The sequence below is a fragment of the Atractosteus spatula genome, chromosome 5 (assembly GCF_055471065.1).
Source record: "Atractosteus spatula isolate fAtrSpa1 chromosome 5, fAtrSpa1.hap1, whole genome shotgun sequence".
NCBI lineage: Eukaryota > Metazoa > Chordata > Actinopteri > Semionotiformes > Lepisosteidae > Atractosteus > Atractosteus spatula.
This window is the reverse complement of record NC_142710.1, coordinates 30,039,786-30,066,080: the sequence shown is the minus strand read 5'-3', so window position 1 is coordinate 30,066,080 and position 26,295 is coordinate 30,039,786. Positions and strand designations below refer to the sequence as shown.

General features: G+C 37.2%; 1 protein-coding gene across 5 annotated transcripts in view; it reads left to right on the top strand.

The window, feature by feature from the left end:
- Positions 1-26,173, top strand: part of gbf1 (golgi brefeldin A resistant guanine nucleotide exchange factor 1) — a 98,709-nt gene extending 72,536 nt beyond the window's left edge. For 2 of the 5 annotated variants that reach the window (XM_088915232.1, XM_088915230.1), the window contains 26 exons: positions 128-320; positions 775-912; positions 1,192-1,283; positions 1,666-1,868; positions 2,236-2,359; positions 6,246-6,371; positions 7,735-7,817; positions 8,290-8,526; positions 9,622-9,715; positions 9,901-10,077; positions 10,811-10,875; positions 11,293-11,416; positions 11,805-11,876; positions 12,362-12,456; positions 12,787-12,940; positions 14,026-14,248; positions 16,258-16,418; positions 16,657-16,903; positions 18,499-18,692; positions 19,474-19,624; positions 19,865-19,995; positions 21,042-21,143; positions 21,506-21,619; positions 22,040-22,217; positions 22,873-22,995; positions 23,477-26,173. In XM_088915232.1, coding sequence (XP_088771358.1) covers positions 128-320; positions 775-912; positions 1,192-1,283; positions 1,666-1,868; positions 2,236-2,359; positions 6,246-6,371; positions 7,735-7,817; positions 8,290-8,526; positions 9,622-9,715; positions 9,901-10,077; positions 10,811-10,875; positions 11,293-11,416; positions 11,805-11,876; positions 12,362-12,456; positions 12,787-12,940; positions 14,026-14,248; positions 16,258-16,418; positions 16,657-16,903; positions 18,499-18,692; positions 19,474-19,624; positions 19,865-19,995; positions 21,042-21,143; positions 21,506-21,619; positions 22,040-22,217; positions 22,873-22,995; positions 23,477-23,751 — 3,876 coding nt within the window. In that variant the 3' untranslated portion in view covers positions 23,752-26,173. Of the gene's footprint in view, positions 1-127; positions 321-774; positions 913-1,191; positions 1,284-1,665; positions 1,869-2,235; positions 2,360-6,245; positions 6,372-7,734; positions 7,818-8,289; positions 8,527-9,621; positions 9,716-9,900; positions 10,078-10,810; positions 10,876-11,292; positions 11,417-11,804; positions 11,877-12,361; positions 12,457-12,786; positions 12,941-14,025; positions 14,249-16,257; positions 16,419-16,656; positions 16,904-18,498; positions 18,705-19,473; positions 19,625-19,864; positions 19,996-21,041; positions 21,144-21,505; positions 21,620-22,039; positions 22,218-22,872; positions 22,996-23,476 lie in introns of all 5 variants that reach the window. The other 3 variants (XM_088915231.1, XM_088915228.1, XM_088915229.1) reach the window with 2 other exon arrangements.
- Positions 26,174-26,295: the final 122 nt, after the last annotated feature.

Here is a 26,295-nt window from a genome sequence, read left to right as displayed (position 1 = left end):
TTTGACTTTGAAAGGATGACTACAGTTTCTTTTTAAAAACACATCTTTAATCATTTGTTGCAGTTTTGTTGGACGATTTTGTGTCTTAAATAACTGGTATGCTTTTATTTGTTCTTATTTACCGTAGAATGCATTTCCAGTCTCTGGGCAGCTCTACACAACCCACCTTCTCTCACTAGAGGCCTTGCTAACAGTGATTGATAGCATAGAAGCACATTGTCAGGCTAAAGTCCTCAGCAGCACTGTACAGCAGGACAAGTCAGATGCAGCCAAAGGGGATGGGGATACCACTATAACTGCCAATACCGAGATTCCTGGTGGTAAGCAGTTGTGGAAGCTGGAATGGAGCTCATATTTCAACTGTGATCTCATATTATGGGTTTGCTGAAATGCATTAAAAAAATTATACAAAAAAGAACCAAAACTGAAATATATTGTTTGTAACATAATAAGTTCATATGTCAGTTTTGTAAATTGTCTTTGTATTGTTAAGACTATTATACTAAATCTCCATCTGTCTTAATTCCATTCTTACCAAGTAAATGCAGGAATGAATGTTTGAGTTCAGTTGCAGTTTCATTTGACCTTCAGTTGTTAAAATGTATACCACTGGAGTAATAATAGTTACAGGTTGTGTAGACAGTTTTCCCGCCTAAAGAGTGGCTAGGTATTCTTTTATTAGACGTGTGTTTTGTGTACGTTTGCTAAACTAGTTACCATAGGTCATGCAAAAAATGCTAATGCAGTGTATCCTTTTTGCTGCATTCTCTCCAGATACAGAAAAGCTTGTAAATGACAGCAAAGTACAGAGTGGATCCGAGGCAGAAACAGCTTCCTGCCCACCCACTAGTGGGCGCTTAATGGCTGAAAAAATGAAGCTAGGAAGACAGGATCAAGAAGAAATAGACCTGGGTAACCCCTTCCTCATAACTGACTTCGCCATTCGAGGATGAGCATTTATTGTCTGTGTTTATAGATTAAATTTAGCCTTTGTTCCTCCTTATCTGTGTATAAAGCATATTTATGTTGATCTTGATTGTTAATATTTGCTTATTTTATCCAGCATCTTTTCCTCTGTGTTTACACTGATCCTTTTACTGTTTTTGTAATTTCTTAACATTCAATGACGTAATCAGTCAGAGAGGTGATGTGAACCTCTTGATGTTAACAGTTTGTGTTTTAATGTCTTAGCAGCTGAAAAGAAGGCACCGAAAAAACCTCATCGCTTCTCTAGCTGCTTACCAGATGCTCAGGAACTTTTAGACATCAAAAACAAAAAGAAGGTACATTGTGTAGTAGGGTTTTCATTTTATACAGGAGCAGTATTCACATGCTGACTATAAAGGTGCACAGCGTGTTCAGGGAGTAATATGACAGGCTGTTTGGCCAAACAAGAAAGACATGTCGAATGGCCTCCTCTAATTTACAGCCCTTTTATATTTCTATGTAGTCCTGTTCTGCAAGACTTCCACAGCATTAACTGTAGAGTGGCAGTGGCTGAAGGTAGCACCCTTTCACCTTTGTGCACAGATCAAGCAGTGTATGCATACAGCAATACTGTTCAGAGAGTCCTGCTAAATGGGAGAGATTTTTAAAATGCTTTGGAAAGTACTAAATGGAAGTGCTTTATTTAAACACAATTTTGTTTTTCTTTTTATCTTACAGCTCCTTATTGCAGGCACAGAGCAGTTTAACCAAAAGCCTAAGAAAGGTATTCAGTTCCTACAAGAGAAAGGTTTGCTCAGCAGCCCAATGGATAACAATGAGGTAGCACAGTGGCTCAGAGAAAACCCCCGCCTGGACAAGAAGATGATTGGGGAGTTTGTCAGTGACCGCAAAAACATGGAACTCTTGGACAGTTTTGTTGGGTATGTTGTACTTTATGGAAAAAATCTTAATCTCAGTGATGTGTCATTAACATTATACTTTAAATCCAGTTTCCTTGTAATTTTATTTTTTATTCACTATGTGGAAGGCTTAACTCTGTTATTAAAATCTGCTTGCAGTTCTTCCTTAATAAATTAAATGAAAATCAGTCACTGTTCTTTTTGAAATTTCAAATTCCATCTGTACCTTTTGTATACAATTACTTTGTATTAAAGCAGTTAAGCTGGTGTTCTGATTTTTATAGTTTTAACCTGCATATGCAAAATTTCTTCTGACTGCCTAAAATATTAATTTAGAAGTCAGTAATTTTAAATCAGTCCTAATTTTGTTGTGTGTTTTGTATTTTAGTACTTTTACATTCCAAGGTTTGAGAATTGACGAAGCCCTGCGTTTGTATTTGGAAGCATTTCGACTTCCTGGGGAAGCCCCTGTCATCCAAAGGCTACTTGAAACCTTCACTGACAACTGGCATGTAAGTCATCTGCTTCACTGTACCTAAAGATCAAACAGTTATCTTCCATAACAACACAGAGAGGATTATGTAGTCAGTCTGTGTCACCAGCTGTCTCTATCATCATGTAATTAAAAGCACTGGAACAGAAACCCAGATATGATCAAGGACGGGGCATTAGTCAAATGCAATTTATGAGAAAGCATTTATGCAAGAGATGAGTGCACGATATTCTACGTAATAAAAGTCTCAGTTTAGAATGCTGGTATTCTTTTCTTTAAACTGAGAGAAGCTCTGATCGTCATTTGCGAGAATATTTAAATTAAACTGAAGTTAATTTACCAATTTTGGAAAAAGGAATTGCACGTTGCTAACTAATATGGAACAGTATACTGCTTAATACATAAAACAATTAAGGCAGTGTTCAGAGCACCTGTGTTTATTTTTCTACTGAAGAAGTGAAAATGGAATACTGTGAATATACTGTTTTATTGTCAGTCCATTTCACTACTTTTCAATAACTTTCATTACTTAATCTGACCGTGTAGTATGTTAGGTATGAAATTCTTTGGTGAAATAGCATATTGCTTGTTTTACTCTTACAGGCATTTGACATTCATCTTGTATATTTAATTTGTTCGTATACCACAATTAAATTAATTTGCCAACCTTTAAAAGGTTACAAAACTACAATGTTGAACATGAGGTCGTATAGGGTGCTCATGGCTCACAAAGGGTTCTGAGGCGGTACAATGTCAGGGAAGGAGTACAGTACGAAACATTTCAAAGAATGGTTGATAGCCTCCTGTCAGTTCAGCTGCACTGAAGCACTTTCCTTGAACTGCTGTTCCAAGACATCTGTCATCAGGGTCTGTCTTCGTTAAAAGAAAAAAAGGTCTCTTGCATGGAAAAAACTTTTAACTCACTAACACTGGCTGACAGACTGTTGGAAAGGCTTGTAGAGTTCAACATCCATCATACTGCGTTCTTTCATTTTCTGGAATGAATGCCAAGCGTTTTCTGTTGTTACCTTTATCTGTTTATGTACTGTAGCTTGAGTATTAGTATAAAACCCTGTTTTAAAGTAAGCATATTCATGCACATATCAATACATTCTATTTATGTTGGCCCTTAATTTGTGTTTATTGTAATGCTAGTTAATTGATTTATTTTCTTTCATTTTTAACCTATACAGTTTAAGTTCCAATCAAGCCTAATAGAGTTTTTCAGAATTTAACTGCTTTCAATGCTATCCAGTACTGATCTATTATCACATTAGCTATCTGAATCATATTAAAAACTTTTTATTTCGCATATTCATATATGTGCATACATTTATCGTGTATGAGTTCATAAAAAGTAGCATCTCTTTTGTAAATATTAAGATTCCAAGAGAAGGGGCACTTTATACTAGGCTAAGATTCTGCAACAGATAAGCCAATTAAAATTACTACAAAATCTAGGGTCTGGCACCAATTAAGATGACAGCCTTCAAACTATTTGTTTATTGTAATGAAATTTTGCACCAGTTAAATTGAAGCTTGTCTGTAGTCTTCATCAACCACAACCACAGGTTTATTCAGTTTGCACCTGTAATGCTGAAACTAACATTCTAGCTCTTTAAAAACTGTTTGGTGAATTAACTCCAAACCAGGTAACTATCATTCTTGTAAGGATACCATTCACATCTAACATACTAATTCCTCTATATAACAAATTGGCCCAACACTCACTGTCTTGTTTACATACAGCTGTATGCAAAAGTTTGGGCACGCCTGGCCAAATTACATGTTTAGTTGATTTTCTAAGTGAAAAGAAGTTTCAGCGAAGAAACTTAAACTTGATATATTTCTGCAAATATTAATGCACAGTTTATTTGCTGAATATAACAGATTGAAGAAAATAAAACAGTAAATGTGGCATGTGCAAAAGTTTCAGCACCCTATCAGTCAGTATTTAGTAACACCCTCTTTGGCAGAAATCACAGCCTCCAAATGTTTCTTGTAGCCAGCTAACAGTCTTTCTATTCTTGCTTTAGGAATTTATTTCCCCACTCTTCCTTGAAGAACGCTTCTAGTTCAGAAATATTCTTTGGTCATCTTGCATTCACTGCTTGTTTGAGATCTACCCACAGATTTTCAATAATAGTAAATAATAAAAGTCTGGGGACTGGGTTCCAAAACCTTAATCTTTCATTTCTTGAAGTAGTCCATGGTTGATTTTGAGGTATGTTTTGGATCATTGTCTTGTTGTAATATCCAACCTCTTCTCAGCTTCAGTTTCTTCACTGCCTGAGGGACATCCAGAACTCCAGGATTTGTTGATACTTAGTGGAATCCTTATCTCTACCCGCACAATATTTCCTGTGCCACTGGCACACAACCCCAAAGCATAACACATCCACCCCCATGCTAAACAGTTGGCAAAGTGTTCTTTTCTTCAAATGCTTCATGTTTTTTTCTCCAAATGTACCTTTGGTGACTGAAGCCAAAGAGTTCAATTTTTACTTCATCAGACCACAGCACTTGGTTCCAAAACGCCTCTGGCTTGTCCAAGTCTTGTATTGCATACTTCAGACACTGACTTTTGTGATGAGACCACAGGTAGGGTTTCCTTCTTATGACTCTTCCATGCAGATCATGTTTGTGCAAGCAATGCTGCACACTGGACCAGTGCACCACTACTCCTGTGCCAGCTAAACCTGGTCCTTTGCAGTGATATGGGGGTTTTGCTTTGCATTCCTGACCAGTCTATGAGCAGTTCTATCGGAGACTTTTTGGTTTTCCAGATCTTGTCTTGACTCCAATACCCTTAACTTCCATTTCTTAATTTCAGACAGTGGAAATTGCAAGCAGGAAGCGTTTAGATATCTTTTTATACTGTAGCATTCCCCTGCTTTCCATTATCTTTATTTTCTAAGAGTCAATTATCTTTATTTTCTGATCCTCAGTCAGCTGCTTAGAGGAGCCCATGGCTGTTGAGTGTAAGCACAACACCCTGAGAGGTTCGAAGAGTCAGAGAATTTATGAAGCTCTAAAATTGTCATCGCCTGACTTAGATTAAGGCTTAACAAGTTAAGGCTTCTGAGACCATACAAAAAAATACCAGTAGTTGATCAAACACATCAAGCACATGCCACATTTGCTGTTTTATTTTTTTCAATCTGTTAAATTTAGCACATAAATAGTAACTGTGCATTAAGATTTGCAGAAATATGTTTATTTTTGCTCGCTGCAGAGGTTGTGTTAACTTCTTTTCACTTAGAAAATCAACAAAACTTGTAATTTGGCCAGGGGTGCCCAAACGTTTGCATTCAACAGTATGTCAAACTGCTTTCATTTTGGGAATCACTACACAAATTGAATTGAAACATTGTAAATTTCTTAAACAACCAAAGCTGCTTGAGATTTGCACCTCACAAGTGGCTGTGATTATTTTTCTACCCAAACTGGGTCATCAACAGCTTAGCAGAACAACATCGTTTTGCTGAGACTGCTCCCGTTTAAGGCTGATCTTTACTATTAATTATCATTCTAATGGTAGGTATCATTCTAATGACAACAGTTAATATGAAGTGAATGAAGTCTCTGCATAAACCAGTCTCTGCACTATTTGTTTGCAGTGTTCAATCTACCACTGCACTGATTGATTTAATACTGAGCAGGTTTCATCTCATCAAGACCTGCTTTCAACTTGTACCTCACTAGTGGCAGCAACATGTTTTACACTTGCAATTTCTCACTTGCTTGGGGAAATGCAACTGCTCTTCTTCAGAAACTGCGTGGGGACTAAACTGCAGTATATGCATACTTTGCTTCGAAACTGCTTGCCGTTATCTAGTTTTTATTTATTCTTGTCAATATGTGTTGAAAGATTATTTTTAAATGTTTTAATATTTTTTGTATAGAAAGTGAATGGATCTCCTTTCGTATCAAATGATGCTGGCTTTGCCTTGGCATATGCTGTGATAATGCTCAACACCGACCAGCACAATCACAATGTCCGCAAGCAGAATGTGCCAATGACAGTGGAGGTGAGTGGAGCTTTCTCATTAAAGATCTCTTGCTGGATTTTCACTTTAGCCAAAATATTAGTACATTGCACATTTTATTTCTTAAAATTGTTGGTAACCCTAGAATTACATTTTTTATATCTCTATATCAGTTCACATTATTCATCCTGTGAAACATCGTTTTCTGTAACTTTGCTTACTTATGCTAAGATGTACTGTAGAAGTTCTCTTGTTTGAAATCTGAAATTGAATGTGTTCTTGATATTTTTCTTGTCTAGCTCAAATATATGTAAGTCATTCACATAGAACATTCTCAGGCAAGTGCTTCATTATTTTAAATCCTCACTAGTATGAAATACAATCTTCTGGGCATGTATATAATGTAAATTCAGAAATGCAGGAAACAATCTTATCTTTTTAGACCAGTTGATGTTCTTGGCCTGCCACCTAACGTTCAGCCATTTCTTCCAGCTCTACAGCATGTCTTTATGGAGAAGCTTTCCATTGCATTAGACATGATACACATTGGGGAAAAAAACAAAATAACATGATCTTGTTAGATATTTACACATTGGTGAACTAGTGTTTGTTTTGCTAAACTCTCATTCCGTACTTACATAAGCATTTCTATTAGGAAGGAAGGGCTCACTCACAGAGGTTATTGGCAACAGAGAATCTTTAAAGCAGCTTCACAGGCAGTCATACAATGTGTCACCTTTTTTATATCACATTCTGTCTCTTTAAAAACATTTTGGGTCCAAAGGAGGACATAAAGTAAATAATCATGTTTACAGAACACTCTTGTAACATTTATATTTTAATGCTGTCAAGCTACTGGTCACAATTTGTGAAATGACAAATATGACGACGCATGGTTAATTTAAAAACCCTTTCTGAGGCTATATATAATACTATAATACATAATGCTATATTTTACAAATACTAAACATGTACTAACCAATATACAATAACCCAATACAGTATATGCTATATAATATATATATAAATAGTACACATAATTAACCCAACAGAGGTTATTTTCCAGTTAATGTTCTTTTTTTAATGTGATTTTTTTTCAACTTTGATATAAATTAAAATAAATGGTGGGTTGGGTTATGACCTTTAATGAAACTACTGCTGACAGTGCTGCTGCAGCTGCTCTTGTTTTTTAGGAAATTTCACACCATCCCTTCACATTCCCTTCAACTGCTGTTGTTCAGAATTATCATTTCAAGTGCAGAGTTTCAAAATGTTCTTCAATACTACATTTACAATACAGTACTTGTGCTAACGTCCTGCTATATACTACATCTAGTCACATAGAATTCTCTTAAAAAAATTAAAATCTATCTCTTATCCTTTTTTTTTGTAAATCACTGTGCAGCAATTCAAGAAGAATCTAAAAGGGGTTAATGGGTCAAAGGATTTTGATCAGGATATGTTGGAAGACATCTATAATGCCATTAAGTAAGTCAATTCAGAATTGTAATATTTTATTAAGCTTTCATTTTTAACTTTATATGCCTGTATCTTGTTTATGTTAACTTTATTAATTGTCATTTGGATTCTGCATGAGTATCATTATCTTCATTGTCTTCATCTTTGTGAGTCTGAAGCTGGGAGACACTGTTGCTGGGAGACTTCAGTCTGTGGCTGTTCTTATCTTGCCATCTGATGAGGAGGTTCTCATCATGGTGTATTTGTCTCTCCAAATCCAGTTCAGCATTTTGTTGGTCTAGAGATCCTGTTCTTCTTTCTATGGGTCTATCCCATACTGGTTTTAACAACAAAAATAAGTAAATGGGTTGTGAATAAAAGACCAACAAATGGCTTAAAAATATATGAGTGATCACGATTTTTATTTCTTGTCAAGTAATTTTTCTGCCAGACTCCATTTATGACTGCAGCTTATGTTTACAGTATATACTTTCTTTTACAGGAATGAGGAGATTGTGATGCCGGAGGAGCAGACAGGTTTGGTGAAAGAGAACTACATCTGGAGTGTGCTGCTGCACCGGGGAGCCTCTCCTGAGGGGATCTTCCTGCACGTGCCAGCCGACAGCTATGACAACGACCTCTTCACCATGACCTGGGGCCCCACCATCGCTGCTCTCTCCTATGTCTTCGACAAGAGCCTGGATGACACGATCATCCAAAAGGCCATTGCTGGCTTCAGGTGGGTCCTAATGTGGACATTTTGTGGGTTTTTTTTTTTAGTTTATATTAGGATGCAACATGGTTATGGCCACCCCTTAATGGACTCCACCCTTTCAACTTGGTGATACACATACCACATGCACATAAAAATTGGAACCACTTTAAGGAATACCATCATTCCATCTGTCATACATAATGCACTTATGGACTTGTAACAGCTGTGTTGTGGCTACATAATCTTTTCCCAAGCTCACATATACCATTCATTCCTAAGGACAAATGAAGGCTATACACACTGCTGTACACGTTTCAGACAACTTAGACACAAGCAGAAGTTACAGTATATATACCTCATAAGCTTCAACAAATTTGCTCAACCTTCACTCTTGTTTTCTACTTTTCCAGTCCTAGGTATATTTGATAAATATAATTATTAATTGTAAACCAACCTTGTTAATTAACAATATTTAACTCTTGATCACAACATTTCAAGGTAAGATATACATGCGTGGCCAATATTAAGTGTGATAGTAGCTAAGCCATTGCATTTCACTGATCAAATCTAACTGGCTCTTCAGGTCATCCTCATCATTAACATGATTTGTTCTCATTACACAACCACAAAATTTAAAGGCAACTTCTTGTACTACCAAACATCTATCAGGATTTTAATTCATAAATGATTTCATCATTGTAAGTGAGACCTTAATTTCAATTAATTTGTCTGGATGAATGTAGGTTTATAATTAAAATAACTAACATTTCAAGATTACCATAGAATTGTTTCTTATTATTTTTTCATGAGTGTTTCTTCATCTTTTTCATTAAAAAAATATAGAATGCTTTTGGACAGCAGCAAATGTATATACAGTACTTGCTGCGTGTACAGCAAGCATCTACAATTACAGTCGACAGCAAAATAAATTGCTTCTTACTTTATAACAGAACAAAGGCCTGTGTGGATTTTCAGATATTTTTGTATCATCAACAGCCCACCACCGTTGACAGTATAATGAATTAGCATGGTATACAGGACAGTTGTACAGTTCACTATTTGACATCATGAAGTCTGTCTGCTAAAAATTAAAACTTTTTTGTTCATGTTTCTTTTTAGGAAATGTGCGATGATTTCTGCACACTACGGATTCAGTGATGTGTTTGACAATTTAATAATTTCCCTGTGCAAGTTTACAACACTCAGCAGTGAGGTACTTTTTTTTTTAAATATGGGTTACAGATGAGCTTTAGAAGGTGAATTTAAGATACATTTTGTGTGTGGATATACAGTAGCATCTTGCTCACCCTTCATGTGCTGTGACTGAGATTCCTGTTGTTTACACTTAATAGTTTTTTGGAATGTGATGGTTTGATGACTTTTCTATTTTTGTGTCAGTCTGTGGAGAACCTTCCCACTGTTTTTGGAAGCAATGCTAAGGCCCAAGTTGCTGCCAAAACGGTCTTTAACTTGGCCCATCGTCATGGTGACATACTGCGAGAGGGATGGAAGAATATCATGGATTCTATGCTGCAGCTTTTCCGTGCAGAGCTCCTGCCTAAAGCCATGGTGGAGGTAAGCAAAGCCATTTACAATGCTGGGCTAGGGGAACATGTATTGTCAAGATGTGAACACAGTATTTAAATGGAAGTAGAAACATGTTTATTTGATCTAATTGGGGTCAGGGCCAGACCAGATAAAAAATCAGGAGAATAGGCAATGAGCTTTCTGTCTGTTACTGCTACTTTTAAACTAACAGGAGCTTTTTGTATAGTTCTTGCAAGCAGTGTTTTGTTCAATTATTAACAAGAAAACCTTCATGTATTTTTAATATGTTGTATGGATCACTTTTACACTCTGAACTTTAATCCTACTTAAAACTACAATTTAATCCTAAACTTTACAGATCCCATCTATAAAGTCTACTTAATGATATACAAAATAGCATGTACTGTATTTTAAGCTTCCTAGCACATAACATCAGAAAAAAATTGTCTACAGTTTAAAAATGCAAAAATGATTATCATTTGAAATCATTAAAGTATTAACCCCCCCTTTATTTAAATAATTCACAAGTAGAACTGTTTTGCATCTGTAACACAGATTCAGAACAATTTAGTACTCCTTTTGTTTTGACAAGCTTGCATATTGGACAGGTTGCCTTAATGTTTTTCTGAAGAGAAATGCACCACTTTGCAGCATTCTCTGAAGAGAAATGCTATACCTTACACAACTGTTTTCTGTATTACACCGCCACCTAGTGACTTTTCTAAAGTAACTTTTTACATAATTGGTCTTTTGGTTACAGGTTGAGGACTTTGTGGAACCCAATGGAAAAATCTCACTTCAGCGGGAAGAAACACCATCAAATCGGTAAAATTTTATTTTTCATTAACATTGCTGAATTCAGTCCACAAGAAAATTAGCACCTTTTCCTAGCAGTTTGAACTTCATTGCCATGAGCAACCTTTGCAAGGTTGGGCATTATTGTAGCCTCTGATCACCTCAGCATCAGTCCTGACAACATTTACTTTGCAGTGCCTCCTGCAAACTAGCATTCAACTAGCAGTTTAATACATGTCTCTTGTGTTATCACAAGAATGGAAATGAATTCTATCCAAATTCCATTTTCCATAAATATGGTACTGGTAATGCTGAAATATATTTGTATTATGATGACTTTTGAAGAAATTGCAGATTTACGTAACTGCTGACCGAAGACACGGGTGATTGTCTAACAGTAATTTTATTAAGTGGTGTACATTTCATGCATTTTCCTTTTCTCTCTAGTGGGGAGTCTGCCGTGCTGAGTTTTGTGAACTGGCTAACTCTGAGTGGTGCTGAACAATCTGGACTAAGAGGACCTTCCACAGAAAACCAAGAGGCCAAGCAAGCTGCCCTCCTTTGCATAAAGGTCCAAACCCTTCTCTGATTGCATCCTGAATTAAACTGGTAAAATGGTAAAAAGAGTACCAGAGCACAAACTGGCCCATCTGGACAGTGCTCATCCTGGGTTCAGTAGCACTAATTGGACTAGTGAGGAGGCCTGTCCATTGCAGGGATTACCCACAGTTCACACACTGCTCCCCACTTACACAGCTGATTGATCTGGAGCAGCTGGGGTACATCACTCAAGGAGACCACAGCAGTGTCTACACTGGGACTTGAACCCACAACGTGTCAGTTAAGAGTGCAGAGGCTAGCCCACTAGGCTATGCTGAAATGAAAGTGTTACTTGGTTGTTTAGTGTAATTGATGTTTGTTGTAAATGCTTTATTCTTAAGATTGTTGCTTTTCTTTAGCAATGTGATCCTGAGAAACTGATAACGGAGAGCAAATTCCTCCAACTTGAATCACTACAAGAGCTAATGAAGGTAAAAGACTGAAGGCAGACGCATACTGACAATTAGATTTTTTTTTACATTGTGTGAGATGAAAATACATTATACAATGCAAGTATATGATAGTGTTGTAGAAATAATTATTTTCTAGAATGTATGAAATTAGTATACTATATATGAAACTAGTATAAGTAGGTAGCTGCGTCAGCAGGTGTAGGCTGCAAAGGAACAAGTTAAGGTTTATTCCATGCTGAAAAGAGAAGAAAAGAAAATGTTGCGTTTCTTTTCTTTTCTTTTTAGCAGGGAATAAATCGTTACTTGTTCCTTTATAGTATATAGTATATGTGAAACTGCTGAAGTGCTGGCTGGTAGTTAGGTGTAAAGCTCCAAGAAGTTTTAGTCATACAAAATCCTTGAAGCAAATTAAGAAGTAACTTTTAAAATACTAAGGATACTGGAAAATACTGAGGATACTCATCAGTTGCAATACTAAATGGTGAATGCTTTCTTTTGGCCAGGCTCTTATATCTGTAACTCCAGATGAGGAGACGTATGATGAGGAGGACGCTGCTTTCTGCTTAGAAATGTTGCTAAGAATTGTGCTTGAAAATAGGTAACTAAAATCTGTTTACTGTCTTTTAATGTATTTTTTTTTCTTGGCACATATCAACACTTGAAGTTCTAGTGAGAGTGTTGCTAAAACCAATGACATTCTCTAACACATGCATAGACATTGTGTCAGATCCTATCCCAGAGTACATTTTGTGGTAGCTGGGTAGATGCAGTTTCCTTCAGCCTCAGGTTTATTAAGCACAAAATAATTTAGTTCCATAATAAAATTAGATATCAAACATGCTGATATATTAAGTTAGAAACTAAGACTGATTTTGGCTGTCATGCTCTTAGTAAAACTTATTGTGTGGTTGTGTTTCTTAATGTGTAGGGATCGTGTCTCGTGTGTATGGCAGACAGTCAGGGAACACCTGTGCCATCTGTGTGTTCATGCCACTGAGAACTGCTTCCTGGTGGAGAGGGCTGTGGTAGGCCTTCTGAGACTGGCGATTCGGCTGCTGAGGCGGGAGGACATCAGCTCACAGGTGACATTGCATATTCTGCACATTTACACATATGAGTAGTACTGGCAGTACTATTCATTCAAAAAACAGAGGACACAAAGCATCTTCGTCACTTTGACTTTTGACAAAGTTGGTACAGTATATGACTATGTATATCCTGTCAAAGTTCACAGTATCTTTTGTGTATCAGTGACCTGTCACCCAGTGCTGTGCTGTGTTAGCATGGCACAGTGTGATTGGTTGCCTGATAATTCTTATGCAGCACAAGGCCTTTATCAGTATAGGTAGTTATAATTTCATATTTTATAGCATGAGGTTAGCACAGTGGCATGTGGAGAAGAAAATCACATATGACCATTGTATAGAAATCAAAGTGAAGAAGGCTACTCCAGTAGACAGATCACAATTTGACTTTGTGCCTTAAGCAAGACTCTGTAGATGATGATTCATAAATACTATTGACAGTAAAAGTAGCCAAGGAAGAAAGTCCAAACAATCCAAAAGCGAATTTCCTTGCATTAAATTCTCTGGGTGATAGGTGACTATGATATCTTGGAAATGACCTTGTTGCAAATATAGGCATTAATGGTTCTTCATGAACAGCCAGATGAACTTTATTTAGTAAATAAAGTAACGTTATATGGGTAATATCTGTAAAGAGAGATCAAGGTACTTCAAATGATAGTTCACTTAATCTTTTCAAGACCTTGTTTTGACTAGCGGAGATAGGCTACATTAAAATGTAAACGTTTCATGATCATCTGATTGTAATTATTAATATCTTTTCATTCATGGCCTATTTTGGTCTTTGCAAGAACAAGATGATCTTTCCATTATGTCATGTAAAGGCCATTGTGCGTCACTGTTTATTCTTTTTCACCTTGTCTTTAACCATTTTGCCATAACCAAAAGCAGCATACATATTCATGGCAAACAGGAAGTAAACAGGAGCAACAGGAGTTCTATCTGAATTGCTGTAAGGCAGTTGTGGGAAAGCTACAATAAAATACACTTCCAATCCAAAAATAATATCCAAAGTTCCTGCGCAGCAAGCAAAAAGCATGTGGATACCAGTAGTGACTCTCACGTCCTTGCTTTTTCTTAAGGTGCTCCTTTCCTTAAGGCTTCTGTTGATGATGAAGCCTCATGTACTGTCCCGTGTGAGTCGGGAGGTGGCATATGGCCTGCATGAACTTCTGAAAACCAACGCAGCTAACATCCACTCCAGTGATGACTGGTACACTCTCTTCTCCCTGCTGGAGTGTGTTGGAGCTGGGGTGAAGCCTCCTGCCTCGATGCAGGTTGCTGCTGGGCCAGACAATGACACGGGTAAGACTAACAATTCAAATCCTGCTGAAACAGGTTCAAGTAGATAAATGCTGAGTGATACAATAGAATAATAGAAGTGCTGCACATTGTGCAAGCCATAGGTTTAGGGAAACATTTCTTATCGTCTTGCTTAACTATTACTGCTTCAGTTTCTTTGCTACTTTGGCTTATTGCTCTTCCAGGTTTCTTCGGTTTTTCATTATTACTATTTGCTAGCTGTTTGCATAATCTTCCTTTGATAATAATAAACTTTATTTTATATAGTGCCTTTAAAGGTGGCTTCTCAAAGCACTTTACAGAATGACAACAATAAATAAAAAACAATACACAAGATAAAACACAATTACAATACACAGAGGAGACTGGGGATGGTGGTACTAAGTATAGTAGGAGAAGAGGGGTAAAGAATGGAGCCAAGTAAATGCTCTTCTAAAGAATAAGGTTTTGAGTCTGGATTTTAAGGAGTTTAGAGTAGATGAATCTCTTATATCCTTGGGGAGAGAGTTCTGGAGTTTGGGGGCATAACAGGAGAAGGCCTTGTCACCCATAGAATGTAGACAGGCTTGGGAGACAGTTAGGAGACCAGAATTAGTAGAGTGAAGGTTGCGAGGTGGGGAGTAGGGTGATAATAGTTCAGACAGGTACTGAGGTGCCAAGCCTTATAATAGGTGAGCATGAGGATTTTGAAGTCCACACGGAATTTGACAGGAAGCCAGTGTCAAGGTCTCCAGGATAGAAGTAATGTGATCATTTGCACTAGACCTGGTCAGGATTCTGGCTGCCGAAGTTTGGACATACTGCAGTCTGTACAATGTAGATGTAGATACCCCAGCAAGTAGAACATTACAGTAGTCAATTTGGGAGAACACAAATGTGTTGATCAGCTTTTCAGCCACAGTTAGTGATAACATAGGGTGTAGTCTAGCAATGTTTCCGAGGTGAAAGAAAGATGTTTTGACAATATGCTGCACATGTGGGTCAAATGTTAAGCTAGAATCGAATATCAACCCAGGTTTTTCAATTTAGACTGAAGTACAGAACCATCTACAGATAGGGTTACAAGATTGGCTTTACAAAGTTGATGAGGTGTGCCAATAAGCATGACTTCAGTCTTGTCAAAGTTAAGATAAAGAAAATTGAGTCATCCAAGGTTTTATGTCAGAGATGCAATTAGATAGAATAGAGACAGCCACATCAGTGTCAGGTTTGGTATGGATGTATATTTGAGTATCATCAGCATAGAAATGGTAGCTGAGGCCATGTGATCTTAAAAGCTGACCAAGTGGAAACATGTAAATTCTGAAAAGCAAGGGGTCCAGTATTGAGCCGTGAGGAACACCAGACTTAACAAGACCAATTTCAGACCTATACCCATTAAGAGAGACAAAGTGACAGCGATCAGTGAGGTCAGACTTGAACAATTTGAGAGCAGTGTCAGAAACTCCAAACACAGTCTCAAGATGAGAAAGTAAGATGTCATGGTCAACAGTGTCAAAAGCAGCACTGAGATCAAGAAGGATGAGTATAGAAAGAGAACCAGAATCAGAAGCTATTAGAAGATCGTTAGTGACTTTAACCAGGGCAGTTTCTGTGCTGTGAAGATGATGGAAGCCATACTGGAGGGTTTCGAAAAGGTTATTTGCCCTGAGGTGGTTATGTAACTGAAATGTGACAGCATGTTTTAGAATTTTTGCAAGAAAGGGTAAGTTTGAGATGGGGTGAAAATTGTTTAGATTGTGCAGAGCCATGTTAGGCTTTTTTGGCACGGGGGTAATGGCAGCAGTTTTGATGACTGTTGGTAAAATGCCGGTGCTCAAGGATTAATTTATTAAACTTAAGGCATAAAAATGAGAATAAATCAGCAAACTAACCTAAAAAGACTTGCTGTGTTTGGGTGGTCTATAAACTGTGGCAATGATACTAGATTGGGGATAGTGTGAAGCCACTTTCAAGTAAAAGAAAAGTATGAGCAGCCACTTCTCATAATTTGGTTTCTTCGGTTGTACCAGGTGCCCAATCCGACAGCGAGATTTCATCCTATCACCCCAGTGAGGTCAGTCTGGACCGTGGCTATACTTCAGATTCAGAGGTCTACGCAGAGCATGGGAAGCAGTCTAAAATGCATCGCTCTGTCACAGATGTGGATGTGGCTAATAGTGGATGGTTAGTGGTAAGTAGTAGATCTGTGTAGGCCTTCACTAATGTTACTGGTGTTTCTTCTTAACTTCCAGTATTTGAAAAGGAAGGGGATATTACAAAAGTACAATATGTATCAGTTATAATTTCCAACATTAAGGGTTTTATTGAGGATGTAAGGAGAAACTGATGTGGCTTCCACTTAATGTGTGTAACAGCTAAGCCAATATCATCTTGCTGCTTATTCCCATTCATTGTGTTTTTAATTTCAGGTTGGGAAAGATGACATTGACAATGGTAAGCCTACAGTACCTGGAAACAAACCACAGACTTCTCCACTGATCAACCAGTACAGCCTGACACTGGGGCAAGACATGGGGCTCCATGACACCAAGTCTCTCATCAAGTGTGTGGAGTCCCTGTCCTTCATTGTCCGTGATGCTGCACACGTCACACCAGAGAATTTTGAGCTCTGTGTCAAGACGATCCGAGTGTTTGTGGAAGCCAGCCTTAATGGAGGTGAGCTTTTAATACCTGGGCCTCTGCGTCAATGTAAATGTTTGCTCAAGGACTTGCACATTTTCTTACTATTACGGTTGGTTATTTTTGTTTCTTCTGGTGTTATTGCTGGGTTTTCTCTGAGCGCCATGGTTTCCTCTGCCCTCACGAAGACTTGTTAACCATGTTAATTGATGTGTCTAAAAAGTCCTTGTGTATATGCTTGCACGTTTGTATGTGCGTCTGTACTCCTGATTTTCCCTGTAGGGTCTGTGTTGCCACAGTCTTTACGAGGTAATAGATAGTGCGATTGTAGGTTTAAATTGAATTTTTTTCTTGCATTTTTGTTTTGTTTCTAAACCTTAGTCTTTGATTTACTAAACTATTTTTGAATGACACTAATTTTGGGACCCTACATTCTGGATATTGCATTAATTCTTACTTTTTACTGGGTTCTTTTCCAATTATTGCCTTGCTTTTAGTCTGATCTTTAAAAAAACATATACTTCATTTAAAAACAGTCTTATAGTCCATAACATTATTGTACACATATAATAAAAAAGGCCTATCTAAAACAGACATCAGCACTTTGAATTTAAACAGTTTTGTTGTTAAAGCAGCCTTTAAGCAGCTTGATTGGTTTATGGGAAACGGGAAGTGGGCACAGCAAGGCTTCTGCTGCGTGGTTTGGGTTCTGTTCTCGGCAGAACCAACAATGGCAAGGTTCTAATGATCTCATTCTGCAATCAATTTTTCATGCCTTTCAATGGAGATAGCTTACATAGCTATGACTGTAGTAGTTTCTTTCATTATCATCCTTCATAATGTTCAAATACAATTTTTTTTCATATTGGTGGGATATTGGTTGAATTAGTTTATCTATTTTAATAAAATATATTGTTTCATCAAGATATGCAAAGGAGTATTTAAATCATATTTAAGTTTTTATTTGATAGTTGAAAAGTGTTTCGATTCTTTGCAGCTGAACTATACAATTATTTGAGATGCAGGGGAGGCCAAACCTGTAAAGCCACTCATTGAGGAGTACAGGTTGAACCCCACGATCCTGCCCTTGCTGGTTCAAGTAGGCCTTTGTCTTTAACCGATTGTGACGGGCATTCCCCAAGTGGCTGGGTTGGGTAATCACCACCAGGACCGGTTGGACTTGAGTCTGCCTGCATGTTTGTCTCTCTTGCTAGATATCTGAGTGTGTAATGTGGTATGAGAGGTACATCACGTTACCAGCTGAGGCTAGCTCTCCTGTAGGTGCCATAGGCTTATAGAGTGAAAAGTGGCATATGGTACAGGCATTTATATATTTCATAGGAAAGCACGCACAGTCCTCATCTCCCCAATGCTAATGCACAAGGTTCATACCTCTATGTAGGGCATGTTCCACTACTGAAATTTCTATAATTACTATATCCTACTAGTAAATGTTTCTATGTGTTTAAATGGGCCAGCGGTGAAAAAAGGAAAGGGAAGGTGGAAAATTGATTTAAAATTTGCAGCACTGCCATTCTCAATTTCAGATTTTTCCATTAGGTTGATTGTTGATTTCACTCATGACTCAAGAATTTACGTACCTGACATGTTTTTTGGCTTTGTTTCAACAGGGTACAGGACACATGAAAAGAAATCCAAGAGCCATAAATATGATTCCAAGTCAAACCGGTTCCGGAAGAAGCCACGGGAGAAAGAGGTATCCTTGAAGAGGACAAAAGTATCCAGTCAGCGTCCCTCTCGTTCCCACAGTGATGATGAGGAGGACGAGGGGGTTCCTGCCAGCTATCACACGGTGTCATTACAGGTTAGTCAAGACGTAAGTATAGCAGCCCTTTCCCTTTCTCCTTTTCCTCCTTTTCCGATGCTAACACACTGCGAGTAGGGGAATCAGGTCATTTCATCTCGGGTGTTGTTCCTACTTCTTTCACCATCTCGTTTTTTTCACAACTGAAAAACAGTTCAAAGGTTACGAATATCTCCCCCTCCCTTTGGTGTCCTTACAATGTTGTATTACTGGTAAACACTGACCTCATTGTCCACTTTTAAAAAGTTATTAAAAGGATAAAACACTTCTGACCAAATGCAAAAGAGACTTTTATAGGAGACTTTTGCAACAGAGGACACTTGTGGTATAGAACAATACAGTAGACTCTCAACTTATGCGCTCTCAACTTATGTGATCAGCTCTAGAAAATAAAAAATATTGAAAGAAAATATTGATAATATTGAAAAATATGTAAGCCTATGAGAGCTAGTAAGTGAGCCCATGCAGTCATGTTATTTATTGTTTTATACTTATATGTAATTTCTTGTATCACTGTAAGGTCAATAGGAGGTTTTTATAAGGACTATAGATTAAAATTTGACTATTCGAATTTGGCTTTGCCCACTACTCAAAATCCCAAACCCTCACGCAAGTTGAGTCAACTGTATTTTCTTTCCTGACTGTAGATGTCACCTACTAAGATAAACTTTGTAACTAGCCCTGCTTCTAGTTCAATTATTATCATTTTTTGTCTGCACAAATGATTAGTTTAACTGTGTGGTTTGTGTTAATGTTCTGCTGCTTGTGTTCTTGATTCCAGTTGCTTGACCTCATGCACACCCTACATACTCGAGCAGCAAGCATCTATAATTCTTGGGCAGAGGAACAGCGCCACCTTGAGGCTGCAGGCAGGAAGATTGAGGCTGACTCCCGAACACTGTGGTCCAGTTGCTGGTGTCCTTTACTACAAGGCGAGTTTCATATGTTGAGCTTAGTGTATAATGGATCAGTAAGAAGACTTCAGTGCTTCTTCTCACAATCTTACTGTATACCTAATTGCATACTGTATTCAGTAAGAAGTGGGTTGTTAATAAGCGTAGTCCAATTCTTGTTTAAAAATCTCCGTATGCCCTTTTGGATCTGTTTAGTTACATTTTCCATTGGGATTTAATCTCATCTCTGATGGTGCGGGACCTGTTGGCTTTTTCCAGGGATTGCCTGGCTGTGCTGTGATGCTCGGCGCCAGGTCCGAATGCAGGCTCTCACCTACTTGCAGAGGGCACTTTTAGTACATGATCTTCAAACTCTTGATGCCGTGGAATGGGAGTCATGCTTTAACAAGGTAGGAATTAGTACACCGTTCCAATTATATCATCCATCCTTCAAAAAAGCAGTTTGTCGAAGGTAAGGTTTGAGAAAACCCTGAACCTCTCCCGGAAACATAGACTGTACCCTGTCCATTGCACACAAGGCTCATTAAACTAGCTAGAGTTGTCTTTTCAAATGAAATACCATTCCTTATCCAGGCCTTATTTGTCATAATTATCTCTTAAGTTTATTTTTTGTTTATATTATTTATATGAAATCTCACCTGACCTCCCATAAAAGTTATGACTACTTTCTCACTGCTGTCCCCAGTTGTTTTTTGTACATAATTCAGGGCAATACTTTGTAACAGTTCAGTTTCATTCAGCAGCTGTTTTTGTCTTCATATCTTTGAATAAGACGAGTGGCATTGAAGCACAACACAGACTGGAAGTGAGGAGCAGTATCCGAACTGGGAGCAGGAAGGATGTGGTCCATGAGCTTTACCTGCTGTGCTGTCCACAAAATGTCAACTAATGTTTTTTTTTATATTATTGAAATTTACATTAAATAAGCATTGGTTTCATCATACTGATAATTATATTAGTATGACTACCAATGAACTGATGGAAGGAGTACATTATTTGAAGTGCATATCATTATTTGCACCTTCTATCAGAAAACATTCAAACAAAGAAAAAACAGCAAGAAATAATGTTTTGTTTTTCACTGTTTTAACTTTTGTAAATAAGAATAGAATTTTCTGAGCTGTAGCATAAACCCAAGGTATTTTTCTTGTGCAAAGTAGAAGTGTTGTAGCTTCCTGTCCGCACTATCTGCCAGTGCCAGGTTTCAATTATTGTACCACTAGGGAACATTTAACTTTCATTTATGGAAGGAAAATTCTTGGTAAAAGTAATGCAAAAGCAAAGTTTAAGTGAAAACATACCTTGTATTGGAAGCAAAACAAACTTTGCACTGGAATGGCAGTTTCTAAGTGTAAGAACAGAAATGTCCAGTGCCAAAGGAAAAACAGTAACTGTACACATATGTATGTAAGAAATCGTATTTTCCATACTTCAGGTGCTGTTCCCCTTACTTACCAAGCTTCTGGACAACATCAGCCCTGCGGATGTAGGAGGGATGGAAGAAACTAGAATGAGGGCTTGTACACTCCTCTCAAAGGTGTGCCTAAGTCCGATTAGTTTTGGGCATTTCTTCAATATCTTGATTTTCATCTACAAATAAAACATCATGTGCTCTCCAATCTCTCATTATTGAATGTCTCAGTATCTTTTATTTTTCTTCAGATGGGCAGATATTATTACACTTATTTTGTTTGGGATCTTTGAATTAATACCAGAATATGGTATTGAACTGTGGGTTTATTCTTAAGTAACTTTATAAGCAATATAATTGATGGTAGTTATCCACTTTTTACGTTACTGGTGTAGCTCTGGGAAAATGCTCCGAGTAACCACAAATTATTTGCGCAAAGTATTTGCATGTTTATAGACACTTCTCTGAGCCATGTTTTTCTTCTGTAGGTTTTTCTACAGCACCTGTCTCCTTTACTCTCCCTACCAACATTTGCAGCCCTGTGGCTCACAATTTTGGATTTCATGGACAAATACATGCATGCAGGCTCCAGTGATCTGCTGGTAAAAGATTTTATATTTTTATATTAAGTTTGAGAATAGATTATAGTGTTTGCATTTTCTTCCTAGTAATCAGTTGTTACTTAAGACATATTCTGTTTTTCTTTTTGACTGATTTTCTACTGAACTGTTTCATAAGAAACCTATCGGAAGAATAGCCAATTAAAATAAAAATACCACTCTTTACGAATATTCTGTTAAAAGTTCCAGAATATAAAGATAGAGTTTGTAAAGCATTTTGAGATGTTCTGTACTATAAAAAAATATCATATTTTTATGATAATTAAATTTATTTGTATTCTGTATTAAAGCAATAATAAATGTCTATAAAATTATTCCGAAATATATTTTTAATTATAAGGAGAGTTGGAAAAAGAAGACATCAGAAGAATGTGGTATTAAGCTGTGGGTTTATTCTTTTAGTTGGAAGCCATTCCTGAATCTCTGAAGAATATGCTTTTGGTGATGGACACAGCAGGAATTTTCCACAGCACCGATTCCCGGACAGGGTATTCTGACCTGTGGGAGATCACCTGGGAGAGGATTGACTGCTTCCTGCCCAGACTGAGGGAAGAGCTTTTCAAACAGGCAGTGATGCCAGGTATTGAACACAGTCTAACTAGCCTCACCCTCTGTGTGCGGGAATAAAAATCCTGACAGTTTAACTTCCAGTTTTCCTTCAACCTCAGGAGGGGGGTGGGGGTGGGGGGTTCCTATACTCTATAAGGTAGTATATTATATTTATTTGAATATTTCAAAATGTAAATTTAAAAGCATCATTGCAGAGCTGCTCAGAGGATGTATGATTTAGCTAATCATACACATGGTTTAAGTGAAAGTTGGTTATTGAAGATATAGATGGTCAAAACATGCTTAAAACAATTGTGCGATTAATAGAAGAAATAAACTGGAAGATCTTAAGCGAATGCACAAATTAATCTTAGTTGGATATTTTCCATGTTTAACTTTATTAAATCAATTTTTTGTGCAGTTTTCAAACTAATATTGTTGTTTCTCAGTATAAATTTATTCAATACTGCTGACAGCGTTCTGAATCTTGCTGATCTTGTTTGAAATTAATAAGCAGGTTCCATTTCCACAGTGAGATATAACAATTCTTTTAGTTTCTTTTTAATGAATAACCTAATGCTTTTTTAACTTTTTTATAGTATTGAAAACACATGCACATCGGCTTAGTTAGCCTATAATTTGTTCAGTGTAATTGACTGCATCCACCTTCCCCCTTGCTCTTGAAGAACCCGTTCCCAGTGTGCCAGTGGACTCTGCTCAGCCTCCTCCCCCGCCAGCAGCTCCAACTGAGCCAAAGCCCCCCAGCAGACCAGTTTCACCCCAGGAGCCTCCTAGACCTAGTGCCAATGGTAAGATATAATACCACTGTCCGCCACCACTGCAGGACGCTGCGTAACTACAGTCCTCCATCACATACGGATGTCTTATATAAAGACTGTATTGCAGAGAACCGGATTCATGTCCAGCTGATGCGTTCCTTGGTCTTTGCAGTTTTGCAGGTTTTATGGCAGTTACGTGTATTACAGAAAATTGTCATTATCATAATTTTATTGTATTACACATTCACATAGAAACTACAACTGAAATATAAAAGGTAAATAACATCTTGCAATAACTAATTTCACGTAATTTGTGTTTTCAGTGTTAATCTGTTTCAACAGTTGTTATTGAAAGTCCTGCAGTGCTCTTTTTCTCTTTTTTGTGGTTAAGATTTGTGTCCTGTAAATTATATTTATTTTCTGGCTTCATTTGTGGCTATCACATTTCCAGTCCTTGTGATCCATTCCACTGATGGAAGTCAGTATTTTTCTAATATTTTTGTTCTCCTAGGAACTGACAAAATACCCCCAGTGATGTCCTCCACTGTACCCCCAGTTTCCACTCCCATTACCACCCCAGTAAAGATGAGCTCAGTGGACATGTCACCGTCCGTGAACCAGTCACCATTGATCCTGCAGCCCCTGGCCTCACCACTGCAGGTGGGCGTCCCTCCCATGTCTCTCCCCATCATCCTGAACCCTGCGCTTATTGAAGCTACCTCTCCTGTCCCGTTGCTCACATCGTCCCGGCCAGCTGACCCATCAGCTACCTCCGAAGTCAAATAGATCATCTCTAATCCTCAGCACCTGCTTGACATGGAGAGAGGGGGTATCCGCCATAAAACCATCCTGTTGTGTTATGGGAGAAAGCAATCCATTTGGCCCTTCCAGCCCCTCCACAAAGAGGTTTTAAGCATAAGTCCCATGTGCTGAAAAAGAAGTGACTGCTCCCTTCTCACAGCTTGCTGCAGTGGATCATTTATAAAAACCATAGAATTGCATGGACAATGTGGCATCACACAGTCTAACCTTTGAAAAGCGTGGCGGTTTTCGGGATAACTTGTAATGTGTATCAGTTGGCTATAGATCATCCAGACATCTAGTTCTCCATTCTGTATCTTTGTCCCAGAAATTAGAAATTTATTGTAATACAGAAGTTTAAAAAACATCCTATATAGCCTTACAGCGTTATGTCAGGAAATCTCTTGGGTGTATCATGCAATTTCCAAACAAGAACAACTTATGTAGGTTTAACATGATTTTGATTTTTACAAGTGGTACATACAATTTGAAAAACCTTGATTTTCATCAAAGTGCACGACATGTAGACTGACTTGTCAGTCATAGTACAGCACAGTATACAGTCCAGGAAAGTTGGTTTTAATTGTATTAACTCAATTTTACTGGTTAAGGTAATGCATGTTTACCATATAGTATGTACAGAACTTAATCTACATGATTAACAATAACAGGGCAATATTGCTTCAAGGGATTGTCTTTCATTTTAAAAAAAGATCTTTTGATTTGTGTAAATGAAACTTTGTTACACAAACATACTGAATACACTTGATAGATATGTACAGTAAAATATTAAATTGTTGGTAATTTATATATATTTTGAATAGAAAACTTAGATTAAAACTTAGAACTTAGATTTTTAAAAGAATGAAATCTTGTGACAGGATGACAGCTGCCATTCAAGTAAAGATTCTCTGAACTCGTTAAGACCTTAAGCATGACTTGGCTTACGATGTAATCAGGATTTTATGATCTTGGTTAAGTTAAAAGAGAATTTTGAAATAGTTTTTGCAAAACAGATGGCGATTTGTTTTGGGTATCTCTGTTATATCTCACAGAATGGAAGTGTACAAATACAATATTTCTCCAGAATCCTACCTACTCTTCAGTATTTCAGAACTGCTCTCTCTGGCCATCCATACTTCACCCTCCTCCAGGTGTACAAAGAATGAACAGGCTGTTGCACTTAATGCTCACCTGGTGGTGTATGAACCTTTTTCCTCTTAACTACGCTAGTTTTAATAAAGTACTCCTAATCGTATCCGAAAAAGGCACTTGTGACACTTTATTGTAATCAGATATTACTTCATTGATGGAAAATTACTGGATCTTAATAAAAAATGCAATAGGACTCACCATGTATTTCATGTTGAAAGGGAACACGTCTTAAATGCAGTTATTTACAATGTTTACCTTTCAAAACATTCCAATTATGTTACTTTGGCTTCTTCTAAGTATTGACAGCCCCAAAGAGAACATGTTTTGTTTATGTACAGAACTCGTTATTTGGTTTTTATTGATCTGAACGAATTTTATTTAAGTGTCTTAAGATTATTTTGGAGTTTACTGTTGGGTTTATTTTGTAAGTACGGAATGTGTATGAGGATGTATTTGTCATGGGTTAAAGATAGATGCACAAGTCTGGTGATTTAAGGCTAATGCTTTACATTGCTCAAAAATTATTGTATTAATTAACTTAACCCATTAAATGTTTCTAGCATTTAACAATCAAGTCATTTATCGACACCAATAGACTGCAGCTGTCCATACAAGTGTTGTACATCTTTGCTCTTACATACAATGATAATTCAAAGACTGGTGTTATGCAATTCCCAAATAATGAAAAAAGAAAGGAAAATGCATTTTATCTATAATAATACACTGGCTTTAAAACCCGCTGTTTGAACCACTAGAAAATGACATTTCCAGAAGCTTGAGAACTTCAGAAAGTGGAATTTGACATTTGGTCGAAGTACTGTAAATGCACATCACCTTTCCATTTCAATTTAATATTAATTTTCAAGTTCAATCTGGAACTATAACTGTCCAGTTGTACCTTACATAGATGTATGTATACCTGATGTACTGGCTGATATGAAGTAATTTTTGTGATGTCTAAGCACAGGTTTGAACTGGTTAATCCGTTACCAACTGGAACTGATAATCCTTACTGCCTTATCTATGAATACTAATTGGAATCACCTGAGGGTACAACCATACCACCAAGAAATCTGTAGCATTCGGCCATTGGTTCCTTTTGTAAGCTCTGCATTCAATAGTTATCTCTCTACTGAATAGTTTATTGCAGGAATGAATTCTGAAGTGAAAGAACATTACATGAAAATAATGTATATATTAATGAATGGTAATAAAATGTTCTTTTTATTGTGTAATAAATATATAAACCAAATTAAGCTTTTTTTAATTATGATGAAATGGGATAGTGATGACATTCTTGCTTTTGATTGTATTCACTTTCTGGTCAGTAATATACTATTAGAGTAATCATTACTGAAATTAAAGATCAAGTAT